Source organism: Amblyraja radiata, chromosome 5 (assembly GCF_010909765.2).
Source record: "Amblyraja radiata isolate CabotCenter1 chromosome 5, sAmbRad1.1.pri, whole genome shotgun sequence".
Lineage (NCBI taxonomy): Eukaryota > Metazoa > Chordata > Chondrichthyes > Rajiformes > Rajidae > Amblyraja > Amblyraja radiata.
The window spans coordinates 101,676,797-101,695,946 of record NC_045960.1 but is presented as its reverse complement, the minus strand read 5'-3'; the positions used below and the strand labels follow the sequence as shown (position 1 = coordinate 101,695,946).

The 19,150-nt window shown below is 43.1% G+C and overlaps 1 protein-coding gene across 4 annotated transcripts in view; it reads left to right on the top strand.

Annotated features, from left to right (window-relative positions):
• The first annotated feature begins 4,629 nt into the window (after positions 1-4,629).
• Positions 4,630-19,150, top strand: part of lmbrd1 (LMBR1 domain containing 1) — a 182,635-nt gene continuing 168,114 nt past the window's right edge. For 2 of the 4 annotated variants that reach the window (XM_033021890.1, XM_033021892.1), the window contains exons 1-2: positions 4,630-4,641; positions 18,535-18,623. In XM_033021890.1, the coding sequence (XP_032877781.1) occupies positions 18,564-18,623 (60 nt within the window). In that variant the 5' untranslated portion in view covers positions 4,630-4,641; positions 18,535-18,563. Of the gene's footprint in view, positions 4,642-18,534; positions 18,624-19,150 lie in introns of those variants that run through there. The other 2 variants (XM_033021891.1, XM_033021893.1) reach the window with 2 other exon arrangements.

Sequence of the window (19,150 nt, the reverse complement as noted above, 5' to 3'; positions counted from 1 at the left end):
GGTTATCCTGCCACTTGGCTTCACTCGACTGATTTGGCCTACCTCTTAGAAAGTAATGGTCAATGCGAGGCCCCACACCAAGCTCTCTCAGGCACTTTATCCTGCCCTGGTGGATCTTGCGACCCTTCTCTGATGTTATCTTTTCCCAGCCACAGATACAACTTCGTAGTTTATGTCCTGCCGGTTCTGCTGCTCTGTCAATTGCTGTGCTAGTTGTAATATTCAGTCGATTCCGTTCCTAGGTCTGTCGATGAGTCATCTTGCACCCCCACTCTCGCAGACTCAAGGGGTATTCTCGTCTTGTCTTTTTCGTAGCAATATATGGGTGGATCCAAAACACTGATTAGCGATGGATCGTGCTGGCATGAGGAGCTAGCCCATGCCAGCCCCGGTGAGGTCTATTCCCTCCGGTCAGCAGTCTCTCCAGGCCATCACTAGGTCTTTCTCTGGTTGTCAGCTGCCTTTTCGCAGCAGTCACTGGTTTGATCCAGATGTATTTAGCTGTGTTATGGAAAATGGAATTAAATGTTCATAGTCATAGAGTTGTACAGCTAATAAATGACCCCTTCAAGCCGCCACATCCTTGCTGACCTTTTTATTAATCCCTTTTTCCTGTATTAGGTCTGTATCCTTCTTTGTCTAGTTTATTTAGGTGCTGCCTACATGTCCCTTAAATGTAATCATTATATCTGATTCCACCACCTCCTATGGCATCAAGTTTCAAATATCAACCAATCTGTATAAAAAAATCTTTCTCCTCAAATCTTCTTTACCCTCCTACCTTTCACCTTAAACTTACGTCCTCTTGTTTTTGATACCTCTACCATGGCAAAAAGGTTGTGACTACCTTTCCTACCTATGCCTTGTATTTTTTTTTAATACTTATATCAGGTCACTACTCAGCTTCCTCTGCGCTAGGGAAAGAAAGCAAGCCTAGCCTATCTAATCAAGCTTTGCCTATTCCCATAATTAAACTCCTCAAATGCAGGCAACATCTCCAGCGCAACCATATTCTTCCTCCAGTGTTGCACACAACATGTCGTAAAATAGTCCAAGAGCATCTTAATAGAATTTGTAAATTTACAGAATGATGTCCCAAATTTTAAATTCTATGCTCTGATCCATGAAGGCCAGCTTGCCATCTGTCTTCTTCACCTCCATATCTATCGGTGTTGCTCCTGTTGCTCTGAGGGAACTAGGAACTTGAACTACAAGGTATTTCTGTTCATCAGCATTCCTTAACGCCCCATGTCCTATTCCTATTTGACTTTGCAAAATGCATCACCTTGCACTTGTTGGGATTAAATTCCATCTGCTGACACTCTTTCCAACTTTCCATTGGATCTATATTCTGCTGCAGTGTTGGATATCCTTCCTCGCTATCCATGTTGTGCTGTCTCAATTAAATGCTGAGGAAATGTATATTTTCTAAACTTTAGGCACATATGTTACTATCAAGTGCTTCCAAAGCAATAACATGAGCAAAGGAATTCTGCTACGTAAATAGGCCCAAGCTTCCTCAAGAAGGAAATTGGAAACTACATGACTTGATGCAAAGCTTTACTGATGCACTGGATCTGATGTAATTACTGATAGCTGGAAGTATTGGGATCTGTTACAGATAAGAACCCTTGACTATTGAACTTTAAGTGTTTAACATTTCACTTGAGATATCCCACTGCCAAAGTAATGACCAGAAGATTAAAATAGTTGCAGGATGGACACACACTTGTAAAAGGGAGTGTTTCAGATTCCCAGATACTGGAACAGGTTCCAGTGTAAGGGGAATTGGGAATGAACAGATTTTACTTAAATTAGAATGTTCTTGCAGAAAAACTATATAGGACAATGCGGGTTGGATTTTTCCCTTCAGCTATTAATCTAGAAACTAAGTATAATTTCTGAAGGAAAGTAAGGAAAGTAAAGAAACTAGATTAATAGCTGAAGGGAAAAATCACGTAAGTGTGGGAAGAGCGCAGGATATTTGGACTAATTAGTACAATTATATAACACCTCTACTTTTATATTCCATTCCCCTTATAATAAAGACAAATGTTCCTTGGCCTCTCAGAATTTTTCAAATTTGCTTCAATTAAATCCCTGCTCGGTTTCCTTTGTTCCAAAGAAATCAAGCCCAGTCTCGTTGGTCTCTCCTCATAACTATAATTTTCTAGCCCAAGCAACATCTTTGTACATTATCTCTCCAAAACTCTCATATTCTTTCAATAGTTGGTGCTATAGCTATGGCCGAGCTTGTGTTTTATATAGTTCAAAATGTTAGTAGCAGCCAATATCCTCCCAGAGTTAGTATATCCGTCTTGTGTATTTGTGGAATTCTCTGCCTCAGAAGGCAGTGGAGGCAGATTCACTGGATGCATTCAAATGAGAGTTAGATTGAGCTCTTAGGCCTAGCGGAATCAAGGGGTGTGGGGAGAAGACAGGAATGGGGTACTGATTGTGATGAGCCATGATCACATTGAATGGCGGTGCTGGCTCGAAGGGCCGAATAGCTCACTCCTGCACCTATTGTCTATGTATCTAATAATGCACTCTTGTTCTCTAATTGCAAGGGTTGTGTGATAAAATCCTCCAAGCTCCTAGTTATCTTATGCATTCAATCTGATGGGTCAGACTATGCATGCGCAATAGCCATCACTTTGGTGCACTTTCTTTGGTGTTCTTCCAGCAGTTTCTTTTTGCTCCAGATCTGATCATTTGCAATCTTTTGTGTTTCCATATACCATGACAATACAGCAAGCATTGTCCTTTTGTGCAAAGTATTCTACACACATCCAGAATCTTTTAGACTCTGCTTTCTATGGCATTTGAGAAAACAAGTTCTAAAGGTTCAAGGCCACCTGAGAGAAAAAAGTCTTGAATGGGCATATTTTTTATTATTTTTAAACAGTAAGCAATTGTTTTAGATTATCTTATAAGGGAATTTCCCCCCCAAATTCACCAGGTTAAGACCCTGCAGATTCTCATGTTTCAATCAAGTCCTCTAAACTTCAGAAAATACAAACTCCAACCTATCCCCATAAGACCAGCTGCCCATTCCAGGTATTAGTCTCATAAGCCATCTCTAAATTGTTTTCAGTGTATTAATATCATTCATTAAGAAACACTATCTGAAGCACAATCTCCCAATGTTCGTATTCAATACCCCTAGTAATAAATAATATTATTCTGCTACTTATCCTAATTACTTGCTACAGCAGAATCCTAGCCTTTCACAGATCATGTACAGATCCCTCTCCGACTCAGATGTGTGCAATCTCTCTCAATTTAAAGGTGCTTTTTTATTTTTCTGCCAAAATGGACAATTTTCTAGACCTTTTCCACCTTCTTCTTTCTTTTCGAGTCTTTGAAGCTGGTTGACTATATGACAGTTTCCCATTCCTTTACACAGTCCTTTGCGTTTTTGTTGAACACTGCAAGATCCTTTGAGCTGCACTGGTTGGGTAGTAGGGGGCAGACAAGGCAGTGCTGCATTGTATGGTCCTCTTCTCCACATTCACAGGTGGTTTGGCCAGTTTCATAGCCCCATCTGGCCATGGCAGCTTTTGATCGCCCTGTTCCTGTTCTCAGGCGGTTGAGCGTCTTCCACTGGACCCATGGTGCTTCTGAGCCCGGAGGGAGGGCTTCAGAAGGAGGGATACCCATGTCAGTAGGAGGGGGGTCGTCCTCAAGCCTTTTTGTCCATAGTTGGAGTCTGGTTTCTTCCCGTGATGTTATTAGGGGCTGGACATGGCTGAGAAAGCTTCTCCTGGACTTCAGCCGTTGGGCCGGGGGTACACGTCCATAGAGGAGGTGGCGTTCATCACTGGTGGCCTTGGTCATCTCTACTCGGCTGGCGGCTTCCCGTCTCACATCAGCAGGGGCAATGCCAGCGAGGAGGTGCAGGTTGTTTATGTTGGTGGGCTTCAGGCAGCCAGTGATTGAGCGGCAGGTGTTATTCAACGCTGGGTCTAATTTCTTGGCATGGGATGATCTCTCCCAAACAGGACACGCATACTCCGCAGAGGAGTAGCACAGGGCCAGAGCAGTAGATCTTAATGTGTGTGCTGTGGCTCCCCATTTGGAGTTGGTCAGCTTCCGGAGGATGTTATTTCGGGAGTTAACTTTCAGTTTGGTGTTTTTGACGTGTTCCTTATAGGAGAGAGTGCGATCCAGTGTTACACCGAGGTAGACAGGGTTGGTGCAGTGCCCAAGAGGTGTTCCAGACCATGTGATGTTAAGGGGTCTGTTTGCTTCCCGGTTCCTGAGATGGAACGAGCAGGCTTGGGTCTTCGCAGGGTTTGCGTGTAGGTGGTTGCGCTCGTAGTAGAGGTGTAGCTCATCTAGGGATGAGGTGAGATTCGCTTCTACAGCTTCAAACGTACTCTCTTGGGATGTTACACAGAGGTCGTCGGCGTAGATGAACCGCTCAGTGTTCTGGTCCATTGGCTGGTCATTGGTGTAGATGTTATATAGTAGTGGAGCCAGCACACTACCTTGAGGCAAGCCATTCCGTTGTCGTCGCCAGCGACTTTGCTTGTTGTTAAGGACAACATAGAAGCGCCTATCTTTCAGGAGGGCTCCGATGAGGTCCGTGAGTGCCAGGTCTTTGGTATTCTCCAAGATCTTTTTTAGGAGGAGGCGGTGGTTCACAGTGTCATACGCGGCAGACAGATCAACAAAGACGGCTCCTGTCACCAGTCCTTTCTGGAACCCGTCTTCAATGTGCTGTGTGAGATTCAGAAGTTGACTTGTTGTGGATTTGCCAGGTCGGAATCCAGCTTGTTGAGGGATGATGGCTGGTTCAGCGGCTGGGGCAAACCTGTTGAGGATCAGGCGCTCAAACAGCTTGTACGGGTGGCATAGCAGGGAGATTGGGCGGAAGCTCTTTGCATATGCTGGATCTTTACCGGGTTTTAGAAGAGCGATGATTTTGGTTTTCCTCCAGATCTTTGGGATGTTTCTTGTCAGCATGCAGTTGTTCATCAGCTCAAGGACCCACTTCCGTGTCAGAGGTCCAAACTGCTTGATCTCCTCTGTGAAAATATTGTCCAGGCCGATGGCTTTGCCAGTCTTGAGGGCTTTGATGCTGATATTGAGCTCTTCAAGGGAGAACGGCTCAGTCAGTCCGGTGTTTTGGGAGTGCTGAAGTCGGTCTGCCTTTGGTCTTGGCTGTTTGGTGGTGGATTTCCCGTTGAGCAGCAACTGATGCGCAACTTGGTTGGCCGTGGTGGTATACTGTTGATGTGTTGGTGTTGATGGGTCATTGCTGATTTTTCGGATGAGGCTCCATGCCTTTTTGCTGTTTTTTGCCATATCAGTTGTCTCCAGTAGAGTTTGCCATTTCCGCTGGCGGCATTCTGATAGGGAGGTCATGAGTCTCTCACCTACTTCCATGGTGCTTTCAGCAAAGGGGTCAGATTCGTAGAGCTGTTGGTATTGCTCATATAGTTCGCTGCTTGGAGTGTCAAGGCCGGGGATGTATTGAGTGCGGCAGCCTCTCGGGATGTTCTTCCGGGCTGCCTGGTGCACTAACTTGGTGAAGATTTGATAGTTTTTGGGGTCCGCTGGAAGGTGGGCGATCTTCCCTTCAAGATCTTCTTGGAAACCAGGCCAGTTCGCTTTCCCAAAGTTGAATCTTCTCTGGAAAGGAACTGTGGCTGGGGTGACTGCAGCATTGACTGTAAGGCCAATGGGGCGGTGTTGGGTTTTTGGAAGTGGCTTCAGTACCAGCTTCTTGCCCAATCCAGAGATGCTATGGCTGACAAACGCGATATCAGGGTTGTAGCCGGCTTTCCATCGCCCGCTATTAAAGGACTTTGGTTGTTTGGCATCATGGATCAGGTAGAGCTGGTTGGTTTCGGCCCATGCTTCCACTGCATCTCCATCAGCGTTGTTTCCGGCGTAACCCCATTGTGAGCTGTGGCTGTTGAAGTCTCCAATCACTATCCTTGGTTTCCCAGATGATGGTATTTCTGGCATCAGGAAAGGTGTGGGAGGTGGCTTGTAGACGGAGGTGATGGTAATTCCTCTGAGCTCAGCGGTTAGGATCTCAATGTTGTTTTCATCGCTCTTTGATGTTGATTCGATGGTTGTCCCGATTTTTGCAAGCATGACGCTTCCATGTTTCTCATGTGGTCTTTCAATGAGGGTGGTCATGCCTTCCACTCGAGGGCGGGGATGTTTGGGTCCACGGTGAGTTTCTTGGAGGCAGAGAATATCACACTGATGCTCTCTGCAGAGTTGGGCAACAAGTTCTTCTTTAGTTGCAGACAGTCCTTCAACATTTAGAGATATGATGGTCAAAGCCGGCCTTGGGGGCGGGTGTTGGCCTCTCTTCCTGTTCCGGGCTGATGGGCTTCTGCCATTTGTTGGGCTTCTGGACATCATTTGTCTTTCGGCTTGGCTTCAAAGTGTTTGGTAGAATTCGCAAGTAATTTGGTGATATTACTTGACAGGGATCGCGACGTGAACGCTTCTACCTTGATCCCCTTTTTTATTTTTCTGCCAAAATGGACAATTTTCTAGACCTTTTCCACCAATTGACCCATTTACATCCCTTTGTGGTTATTTGCTTTCCTACATATAATCAGAAAATTCAGCAAGCATACCTTGTGTACATTCATCCGTCATTTGGATAAATCGTATAAGGTTGAGGCCCAAATTGATCCCTCAACTTGTTTCATCCTGCCAATGAGAAAAAGGTTGATCTATGGCTATTCTCTGCATTCTGTTTGCCAGTCAATTTCTATCCATGCCAACACATTACCTCCTTTACCAGAAGCTTCTGTCCTCCCCAATAACCTTGAAGAATACTGCAGAAATCACATCAGCATTGTGATGCAGTACTGATTGATATATAATGAGTTATTGTCTAAAGGAAACGTTATAATGCTAACACGTTTGTAGAGCAGAAACGTGACACATTTTTCTTCTATGATTTGTCTGAATTTTAAATTTAAATACATCATATTCGCCATCGATTGGAGACTGAAGAAGGGTCTCGACCTGAATCGTCACCTATTCCTTCGCTTCATAGATGCTGCCTCACCCGCTAAGTTTCTCCAGCATTTTTGTCTACCTTCGATTTTTCCTGCATCTGCAGTTCTTTCTTAAACAAGACCTCCATTTCATAGTTTGTAGATACAAGCTGAAACCAATGTGTATGGGAAGCATGATGGAATACTTTGCAAACAGAGGTCAGTAAATCGTTTTTAATGCAAGAGAATGCATTCTTATAGTTGAAAAGATATTAATCAATTTCATGTTGTTGCAGTTACAGTCCAAAGTATGCGAATTGCACTATCAAGGTTAAAGTTAGGAGGTCATAAATCAATGTTATACATCACAGCATCTTCCAATTCATCTCTCCAAAATGTTTACTCTGCTGTTATTAGGACATTAAACAGGGAAGGGATATGTTAAAATCCCATGAGAAATTTTTCCAAGCTTGGCCCATACTGTTGTAAATTGAATAATTTATTTAACATCAGCTCATAATTTTAGTTTCCAGGAGCTGCTAACAACTTCACTGCTCCTTAAGCAGCAAATTATAATGCTTATTAACTTTTACCTCTTGTGGATATACCAAAATTAATATCAATATGCATGTAAGCAATAAATCTTGGTATGGAATTTAGTATAATTCCACTTGATTCAGCATTAATAACAATAACTTAATAAGTAAAAGATACTGTTCTGCTGATTTTATTTTCATTCACATTGCTTACCTTTCCCTTTTATGGGGAGATCAGGTAATCATCTAGTAATAAATTCATGAAGTTAAAGATGTCTCCCTTCCCTGTGACATTAATCTTGTACTCAGAACAGTTCTCACAACTTCTGCATCCATAAATTAAAATTTCAACTCAGCTCAGCTGAAGGGTGGCAGTCATGCAAGGGTACAGTTGCTACCTTATAGCGTAAGATATACAGGTTCGATCCTGACCACGGGTGTATCTGTACGAAGTTTGTACGTTCTCCCTGTAACCAGGTGGGTTTTCTCCAGGTGCTCTGGTTTCCTCCCACATTCCAAAGACGTGCAGTTTTGTAGATTAATTGGCTTCTGTAAATTGCCCCTAGCATTTGGGATAGAACTAGTGTGCAGATGATCAATGGTTGGCGCTAGACTCGGTGGGCTGAAGGGTCTGTTTCCACACTGTATTTATAAACAAAACTAAACTTAATATCCAAGCTTTCACCAAATGTATTTAATTTGCTCGAAGTAACTCCGCTCATTGCAGTAAGTGGAGTTTGGGGCCAGTGTGTGGACATTATTTTAATTTCTAATTCTTTTACATGCCTTACATGGCATTCAAACAGAAAACACTAAATGGTTGATAATTTGAATTTGGACAGTAGGTAAGTCTTAAATGATACAAAAATAATTCCAGTATATAGTTTTAATTGTATTCTATTTCAAACAAATTATCCTTTTAAAGAATTCCATACTTGATTGTCTACACAATCTGATTTTCTATGGCTCTTGTAACAAACTAGTTATGAAATTCAATTAAGTATCATGGCGTAATTCGGTACACAATGTCTGCAAACTATCAAATATTCATCTATACCATTTTCCAGCACTTGGTCTGTAGCCCTCTATGCCTTGATGATTCAAATGCTCGTCTTGGTACTTTGTACTTGGTAATTTTATGAGAGTACCAACTCAGGCAGTATATTCCTGATTACAACAATTCTCTGGATGAAAGAAATCACTCTCAAATTCTCTCTAAACTTCTTACCCTCTTACTCTAACCCAATGCCCTCTCAAAAGTGAGCAAAGGTTTCTCACCACTCTATCTATACCACTGCTATCAACTGTTGTTTACTTCTAATCAGATCCCCATCAACCTTCTCTGTCCTGCAGAAACATCTGCCTGTGCAGTCTCTCCACATAACTGAAATGGTTTATCGCGGGTAAATCTTCTCTGCACCCACTCCAGTGCATCACATTCTTTTCATCATGTAGTGACTTCAATCAGTGTTTTATAGAGTTGTAACATAACCTCCCTGCTCTTATATTCTGTGTTCCAACAAGCATGGGCAAGTATCTTATCTACCTTTGCTGCCACCTTCAGGGATCATTGGACTTGTACACCAAGGTCATTCTATTCCTCAATATTCCCTTGGGTCCTATCATTCATTGTATAAGTCCTAACTCCATAGGTTCAAGTTCAAGTGAGTTTATTGTCATGTGTCCCTGTATAGGACAATGAAATTCTTGCTTTGCTTAAGCACACAGAAAATAGTAGGCATTTACTACAAAACAGATAAATGTGTCCATATACCATGATATAAATATATACACACATGAATAAATAAACTGGTAGTGCAAATAACAGAAAGTGGTTGCTAATAATCAGAGTTTTGTCCGAGCCAGGTTTAATAGCCTGATGGCTGAGGGGAAGTAGCTATTCCTGAACCTGGTTGTTGCAGTCTTCAGGCTCCTGTACCTTCTACCTGAAGGTAGCAGGGAGATGAGTGTGTGGCCAGGATGGTGTGGGTCTTTGATGATACTGCCAGCCTTTTTGAGGCAGCGACTGCGATAAATCCCCTCGATGGAAGGAAGGTCAGAGCCGATGATGGACTGGGCAGTGTTTACTACTTTTTGTAGTCTTTTCCTCTCCAGGGCGCTCAAATTTCCGAACCAAGCCATGATGCAACCGGTCAGCATGCTCTCGACTGTGCACCTGTAGAAGTTAGAGAGAGTCTTCCTTGACAATCCGACTCTCCGTAATCTTCTCAGGAAGTAGAGGCGCTGATGAGCTTTTTTGATAATTGCGTTAGTGTTCTCGGACCAGGAAAGATCTTCAGAGATGTGCACCCCCAGGAATTTGAAGTTCTTGACACATTCAACCATCGACCCGTTGATATAAATGGGGCTGTGGGTCCCCCTCCTACTTCCAAAGTCCACAATCAGTTCCTTGGTTTTGCTGGTGTTGAGGGCCAGGTTATTGCGCTGGCACCATATGGACAGTTGCTCGATCTCTCTTCTGTACTCTGACTCATCCCCATCAGTGATACGCCCCACAATAGTGGTGTCGTCAGCGAACTTGATGATGGAGTTCGCACTGTGGTTCGCTACGCAGTCATGGGTATAGAGTGAGTACAGCAGGGGGCTGAGCACGCAGCCTTGAGGTGCTCCCGTGCTGATTGTTATTGAGGCTGACACATTTCCACCAATACGAACAGACTGTGGTCTGTGGACGAGGAAGTCGAGGATCCAGTTGCAGAGGGAAGCGCAGAGACCCAGTTCTGCGAGTTTGGTAACCAGTTTGGAGGGGATGATTGTGTTAAATGCCGAGCTGTAATCAATGAATAACAGCCTGACATATGAGTTTTTGTTGTCCAAGTGGTCCAGTGCGGAGTGGAGGGCCAGCGAGATCGCATCCACCGTTGATCTGTTGTGGCGGTACGCGAACTGCAGTGGGTCCAGGTTTTTGTCGATGTAGGAGTTGATTTGCTCCATGATCAACCTCTCAAAGCACTTCATCACCACCGGCGTTAGTGCTACTGGTCGATAGTCATTGAGGCACGTCACCTTACTCTTCTTGGGCACCAAAGTACATTACCATGCACATAAAAAATAAAAAAGGGTCCCAGCATTGATCCTTATGGTACAGCACTGGTCATCGGCTTACAAATACATAAGCACCCTGACACAATCACAGCCTGACTCTTATTATCAAGCCAATTTTGAATGCAGTGTGCCAAATTGCACAGGATCCTTTGGGCTCTAACCTTTTGGAACAGTTTCCCTGTAAAAGGCCTTACCGAAGTTGCATTAACTACATGGCCCACATCAATGCATTTTGTTATTTCTTCCAAACATTATTCAAGTTTGGAAGAAATTATTCAAGAAAGATATAATCAAAGTAAAACCATCTTTGATTAATCCCTGGCTCTTCAAATGTAAATTAATGCGATTCCACAGATAATGTTAGTGTGCGAGTGATCGCTGGTCGGCGTGGCCTGTTTCCACTAAATTAAACTAAAACTAATGATATTTTCCAATTACTTTCCTACCACTGATCTTAGATTCAGTCTATAGTTGCCTAGCACACCCCTGCTGTCCTTCCTGAATGAAGATACTACATTCATTGCCCTGCATTCATCCATCACATCACCTATTGGATTTGAAAATGTTAAAATCTGTCAGTTCTTTATACCCATCTTTTGCTTCCTTTTTACTCTATCTAACCCCCAATATTCTTTGACATCTCGAGTTCCTCGGACATGATTTTCTAATGGGAATACATTGGCCTATACTCTCATTATCTTCTATCTATACTATTACTAAAACTCTCATCTTGTCCTCTTCCGGTTTGCGTTGTTTTTAAATTTTCACGAAAACGATCCCCCTTGGCGCTATTATTTTTTGCCACCTTACTCACCATTCTCCTCGTGCGGGGTGAGCAGAGTACAAGCTGCGTCTGCTGCGACCACCCCCCTCCCCCTCCTCCATGCCCCCTCCCCCACACACTCCCCTTCCCCCCCCCCCCCCCCCCCGAGTGGTGGAATATTGCTTTGGGGGAACGGGTTACATTGGGGGGACCAGGCCTCACGTGTGACTGGGACTGGGACCCAACGGGTCCCACAGTCTAGTTTCACTTAAAAATGAGTTCTAGTTGTCAGATAGAGAATTACCTGCAAGTCGTTGCTCAGTCATTGATGTAAAATGTTAAGTCCTCCCTCCCTTCCCCACAAGTGATGTATGATCTCTTGAATACTTTCAACACTTTGTTTTATTTCATTGTGTAGGTATGTCAATTAGTTATTAATATTATTTTCATGATAATTGCTTTCATTAATTCTCTGGAATTATTTTGATTCAAATGTATATTTTTGGATTTTTTTTTCAATTCTTTGTCCAGTCATGGTTACATTCTGGAGAAATTGCTGAAGAAGCAACAGAAACTATTTACTCCATAGGCAGTTCCTCACGGTTGAAGATGATTGCTTCCACTCCAGTTCTGTGGGTTCTGAGATAACTGAAGTAGGACAAGTTTTTATCCAGATGGAGATGTTGCTTTTCTTTCAGTAAGGCTTTGAAAATACCTTAGAAAACTGTTAATGCACTTGAAGTTAAGTGCATCTTTCATGAATGAAGTCTGAAGAAGGGTCTCGACCCGAAACGTCACCCATTCCTTCTCTCCAGAAATGCTGCCTATCCCACTGAGTTACTTCAGCATTTTGTGTCTATCTTTTCATGATTCTAATGTTCGGTCTGCCATTGAAGGTGGCTGAGCATACAATGCTCTAATGATGCAAGCAGGGATCGAGGATTTGGTTCAATGATGGACAAAGAACACTTTCAGGTAATGTCAAAACTAAGTTTATTAAAGTATAATGAAAGGATTAAATAGCCACAAGACTCATGTTCTTGTGTTCACTGGATCTTCACTGATATGAACAGTGGTTGGTAGCAACAAGTCTCATGTCCTACTGTCCATTGGGTATTCCTGCTTGCAATGGCTATTCTGGAGAACGCAAGCATTTTAGCACCATTCTGGACCCATGTCTGTTATATTCCGGATGACAGAATGAAGAACTAAACTTACACATTGGTTGCCTGCATCACATGTTTTATTACCGAGCATCCCTTGCTTATAGTGAACACCAACTCATTAACATACACCATTAATGTGTATGAATGCGTTACACTGCTCTCCTTTTTTTTTTAAAGTATTAAATCTAAGTACTCGGTTACAATTTTGTTGTTGTGATGCTTGATTTAAACCAGTATTGCTTATCCTGTATTTATGAAATTTTAAATGATAAACAATATATATTTATTTTGCATATCTACACATTTTCATTTTACTTGTGCAGTGAGTTATTTAACTTACAAATCTAACGTGAATACTGGTTTACGGATTCTGCCTGACAGTAACAGGTGTAACAGGTTTAGGTGTTGACTCAACTGTAGGCTTGTTTGGCTCTGTTTTAGTACCCTGACTTTGACCAGAGGAATCTGTTTCTTTGTCTGTATTAACTGAACTTTGTGTTTCAATCGCAGTGGTCTCTTCCAACTCACTTTCAGATAAAAATTCAGGGATCAGGACTTCATGCTCAGTTTTTGGTTCATCTTTGGCTGGAATCATTTGAACAACATGAACACTTTTGATCCTATTTCCAACCAAGTATATTTTTGTTCCACACACTTCCACTATTTTCCCAACATCCCATTTGTCTCAATTGGACTTGTTGGGAGGACTGAGAACACGAACTTGCTCATCTGGCTTGAATTTCCTCTCCATTTTGTGGGAGTCAAAATGGCGTTTTTGACAACTGTTTTTGCTCAACTCTCAAGGCCAAATTGGGTTGAACTAGACTTAGGCATATTCCTAGCCTTCTCTTCATCAATTCTTAGCTTTCTTCATAGTTGTGCTTGACCCCAAATGCTTAACCTCAAGCTGTTTGGAATGACTATCTACTAGTACCAGAAAGTGATCATTACCCCTTTCACAAAAATCTACATGAACTCTCTGAAAAGGTCTACTTGGCCATGACCAGGGTTGCAGTGGTGTTTTTGGTGGTTTACTCCAGCAATTTTGGCAGACGCTACATTTGCTCACCAGTGACTCTGTCACTGTCAATACCAGGCCAATATACGAAACCTCTGGCAATTGACTTCATGATTACAATGCCAGGATGTTCGGCATGAAGTTCATTCATAATTTTGTTTCTCAAAGACTAGTACAACCACTCTGTAACCCCACTTAATGCATCCCCGCTCACATGATAATTCATGGCATCAATTATGGAAAGGCTTCAGCGCTGATTTCAGAACTGAGTTCAATCCACTATCGATTTCAGTCCAACCGTTCAACGTCTGTTCATAGACACTCTTCAGCACGGTGTCTTTCTGTTTCTGCTGCAATTTCTGTTGCAGTCACTGGAAACTCTTCATCTACAACTTGCAGTGTGTAGATTGTTCTCACTTCCCACGTTAGAGTTCTCATGGGGCAACCGGGACAATGCATCTGCAACCGCGTTGCACTTGGAGCTTCTGTACTCAACCTTGCAGTCATACTGGGAGAGCAGAATTGCCCAGGACTATATCCTTGCTGTCGCCATGGAAGGTATTGCTGACTTGGGACCAAGTATCACTAGTAGTGGCTTGTGATCAGTCACTATTGTGAATGGTCTGCTGAGAAGAAACTGATGGAATTTCTTAATTCCAAACACAATGCTGAGTGCTTCCTTTTCTATCTGTGCATAAGTGTGCTCACTCGGTGATAGGGTGCGGGATGCAAAAGCAAAAGGCTTTTCCTGTCCGTCATTCATTACGTGGCAGATCACTGCACCTACACCATAACTTGAAGCATCACAAGCAAGTTTCATCTCGCGTGTCGTAGTAAACAAGGAGTTTGTCACTTGTCAAATTTTCCTTGCAGATGTCATATGCACGTTGCTGTTCCTTTCCCCTCGTCCATTTCACATCTTTTTGTAGCAGATGATATAGTGGCTTTAGCACAGTTGCTAAATCTGGAAGGAATCGTGCATAGAACTGCACCATCCCAAGGAATGATCGTAGCTCTGACACATTGTTGGGTTTTGGAGCATTCACTATTGTTTCAACTTTCACCTTCACAGGTCGAAGTCCGTTGGCATCTACTTCGAGTCCAAGGTAGACCACCTCTGACTGCGCAAATGCACATTTACTTTGTCGCAGTTTGACATTGCGGCAGTTCAGTCGTGTGAGAACTTGCTCGAGGATTTTCAGATGTTCTACCATGCCCTCTGTGAATATCAGTAGGTCATCCTGGTTGGACATTTTGTCCATGACAGACTGAAAGATTTTCGGGAGGATTTCACATCATAGGGTAGCTTTGTATATGAATACAAGTCCTTATGTGTGTTGATAGTCAAGTACCGCTGACTTTCCTAGTCGACATTGAGTTGGGTATAAGCGTGAGACAAATCCAGTTTAGTAAAGACTCTTGCGTACAGATCTTGCGAGGTTGGTAACGGATATTGTTATTCGTCAATGGCTTGGTTGATTCTGACTTTGTAGTCACTGCATAGTCGCACAGTTTTGTCGAACTTGGGTACGGCCACAATTGGCAATGCCCAGTTACTCTGGTCTGTCTTCACGAGTACTCCATTCTGCTCCAACCTGTCGAGTTTCTCCTCCTCTTGTTTCTTTAGTGCATATGGTACAGGTTTTGGTCGACAATACACAGGTCTCACATCTTGCTTAAGTCGAATGTGTGCTGAGTACCCTGTTATTCCCGTTGTAACTGTCGGCCAATATTTCTGCAAGTTTGCTTATGAGGTTTTCAAAACGTGATTTAGACAAATCGACGCTGAAAATGTTCTTCCAGTCCAAGTCTATTCTACTCAGCCAATCCTTTCCAAGGAGGGTTGGTTTATTTCTGTAGCTGGCCACTATGATGGGCAGTATAACTGACTGACCATTATGCTGAACTTTACAGTTAATTTGTCCTGTCTCCAAAACATCACCCGAGTAGGTTCTCAGCTTGACCTTACTCTCAAACAATGGTGACTGTGGGAACTTTGTTTCGTACAGGTCTCTGCTGCCGTGTCAATACATATATCGATTAACTGTTCATTAATCAATAGTTTAGTTCGAAAGTCCTTGCCTTGGCTGGTTGTAGGCTTATCGATGTTGGTTGCATAAATGGTGTAAAACCCAAGTTAATTTCCATCTGGGTTCATCTCCAAGTTGTGAACTCCTTTCTGGTGTTGTCGCTTGTTTCCCGCAGGTTGTTGGTTTCCTGCTTTTAGCTTGACCCGACATGCTGAGGCAATATGGCCTTTCTTCTGGCAGTTATAGCACTTGGCCATTTTGAACAGACAAAATTGGGATGAGTGATTACTGTTGCAACGATAACAACTGGCTGAACTCGGCTCCCCGCCATACTTTAGCTTTGGTTTAGCGCCACTGCAGTCTGTGGTGGACGAAACTCGCGATCATTGTTTGATGCCATCTCCATTGTGGTGGTAATCTTGCATACTTTCTCGAATGTAAGATCTGGAGTGTTCATGAGTTTGGACTGAATTAGTTCATCCACTAGACCACAAACAAATCTGTCGTATAGTGCATGTCTGAGAAAGGTTCCAAAGTTAGATGGCAAAGTAAAGTTTTTCAAAGCAACAATGTACTCATTGATTGTCTCAGTCTGGTTCTGGTTTCTAGTGCCGAATTTAAACCTTTCTGCAAATTCCAGAGACTTTGGGTTGAAGTGCTCTTCCAACTTCTTCATAATGTCATTGAATGGCACGTCTTTTGCCTTTATGGGCGCGAGGAGATTCACGAGTGTGCCGTACACTTCAGGACCATTCTCCGTGAGCAGAATCGCTTTCATGCGTTCGCAAATGGTCTTATTTGATTCAGTCACTATCTCTCCTTCACCATTAAGTTTGCCGTGAAGAACATGTTCGCTCTCTCCATATAGGAGCTGAACGACTCTCTACTCTTGTCGAAAGTGCCAAGGTTTCCGACGTAGCCCGTGGACGCCGCCATCGTGTCCCTCTCTTTAAAAAAGAGAACGAGGAAAGTCCGCTAAAAAAAATAGATTTCCTGTCTGTTTTGGTGTAACAATTCAACTAAAACTTAGCTGTTCAAAGGCTATACCAGCTTGAGGAACTCACCAAAAAAAAATTAATCTAAAATTCTATACAATCCCATCCTCTTCGCCAATTTTGTTTTATTCCGGACGGCAGAATGAAGAATTAAACTTACACATTAGTTGCCTGCATCACGTGTGCTTTATTACCCAGCACCCCCTGCTTATATTGAACACCAACTCACCAATCTCTGGAATTCTCTGCCACAGAAGATAGTTGAGGCCAGTTCATTGGCTATATTTAAGATGGAGTTAGATGTGGCCCTTGTGGCTAAAGGGATCAGGGGGTATGGAGAGAAGGCAGGTACAGGATACTGAGTTGGATGATCAGCCATGATCATATTGAATGGCGGTGCAGGCACGAAGGGCCGAATGGCCTACTCCTGCACCTATTTTCTATGTTTCTATTAACATACAACATGAATATGTATGAGTACGTTACAATGTCCAAGAAGTCCAATAAACTAATTTGCAGCATGCACTTATTAAAATAACAATAAGCATGTGCTTTTCCTAATCTAAACAACACTCAAATATGTTTGGAAAACTAGGTATCCCCCTTAGTGATGGGAACAGGCCTTATTTATTACGTCAGTTGATCTAATCTCGGATGTTGCTGGGAAGAAAGGTTTGTCTTATGTTATTACAATGTCCTTGCAGCTGTATGATCGGAGCCTCATGATTTACTAATTCTTCCAAGTATGCCCAATTATTTTCCTAAGCTCCTAATTGTTTTTGCTCAACTTTTCACAGTCCTCCATTTTAGTAGAAAAGCAGACAGCAGTGGTGATATTGCTTAAGCAGTATTGTAATTTGCTTATATGGCTTTATAAAAACATTATTGCATCTCCTGTCTTATGGATTTCCTTTATCATAATTTAAATATCACTTTCAAACAAAATATTTAATCTCATGAAGTTGGGCAAAGAAATTCATAACAAGTTTTTATTTTGGAAAGGCTTATACTCCAGCTATAGATACTAGCACTTACTTAATTAACAGTTTAGCTCTTAGGATCCCCTGAGACTCGCACTGGAATGTGTTAGATGGTTCATCCAGATGGAAAATGACTTGCTTCCACTCCATTTCCGTGAGTACTGAGGAGACAGATGATTCCATTATAAGATCCACACACTGTACCACAGAGAAGGCAGCTGACGCTAAAAGGCAGTGGTAGATGTTGAGTGGTCCGCTGTTTACATAGGGCTTCTGATGAATCGATGATGTCCTTAATAACATCCCCAATGTCCCTTCTCCATTTGGAGCATTCATGGACAAGGAGGAGTGTAGGGATGTTGTAGTTTCTCCCAGGAGACTGATTATATCGTTAAATCCCTTCATCTACCCAGTAACAAGCTGTTCTCATGATAGAGCTGGTAATACAGTATTACTTTTGGGGAGTCAAGGAATTGCAGATGCGGCTTTACAAAAAAGGGCAGAAAGCGTGGATTTGATTCAGGCAAGTGAACCAAATGGTCTGTCCATTGGAATCAACCGCATAAAACTAAGACTGCAATGGTGGAGATGTTGGCCTGAGAGAGAGGCCCTGACTTTATTCATTTAATCTTCTAGAGAATGTGGAGGACGTTGTACACCGAAGCGGTGTGTTACTTTCTCTGTGGCTTTGAGATACTTGGATATACTGGATATATTTTGTCACGAATTCGTGGTCTTCAAAGCACCCACGTCTTCATCAGCAGGCAGGCAGGTAGGTCAGGAGCAAAGATTATAGAGGAGCTTTAGATTCTTCTAGAATCTTTGGTCAGGAGGGAGGGGCGGGTGTTCGCACGTTGGGGGCGCGTGAGCGAGCGCCTCCAGACCACAGGAGGGGACCGTTAACCCGGCGCGTGGATGAGCGAGCGGCGGTTACACGCGCGCTGCCGGTCCGCGGGGGCGCGAGCACGTCGTGGAGCGGTTGCGTGCGCGACGCGGTTGTTAGGAGGAGGCGGCGTCGGCGACTGAGTGGAGATGGGGTCGGTGCTCACCGAGGCCGTGTGGGGATGGTCCATATTCACCCTCGTCCTGCTGGTAGGCAGCCGCCCCTTCCTCGCGACGCCGGTGCACGACTGTCTCGGTGAACCTTAAACTTGGGCACGGAGGCAAGGCCCGTGGGGGCCCAGAAGCCCGGGTCTAGCGCACTCTGCACCCTCGGGCCCGGAGCCGGGTGTCAGCTGGCTGCTACAGGAGAGGTTTACTGGAGGTTTACAGCCACTCAGAACTAGTGATTCTGCATCGTATAGAACTGTTGATAACTGCCCTTTAAACGTCTGTGTCATGTAGAACCGAAAGGCTGCAGAACCCATGTAACCCGATGTTTGTAAACATTTTATTTCACTGTCAAGTCAAGTCACTTTTATTTCTATAGCACATTTAAAAAACAACTCTTGTTGACCAAAGTACTTTATATTTGTGGAGGTACTAACATTATACAACAGTGGTTCATAGATTAAGTACATACATAAATACATACATATAGCCCTTCCTCAGAGTAGCAATGTTACAAAATTTTGAGATTTAAAAAATCAAGTCTGTAATTTATCCCATCAGATAAAGCA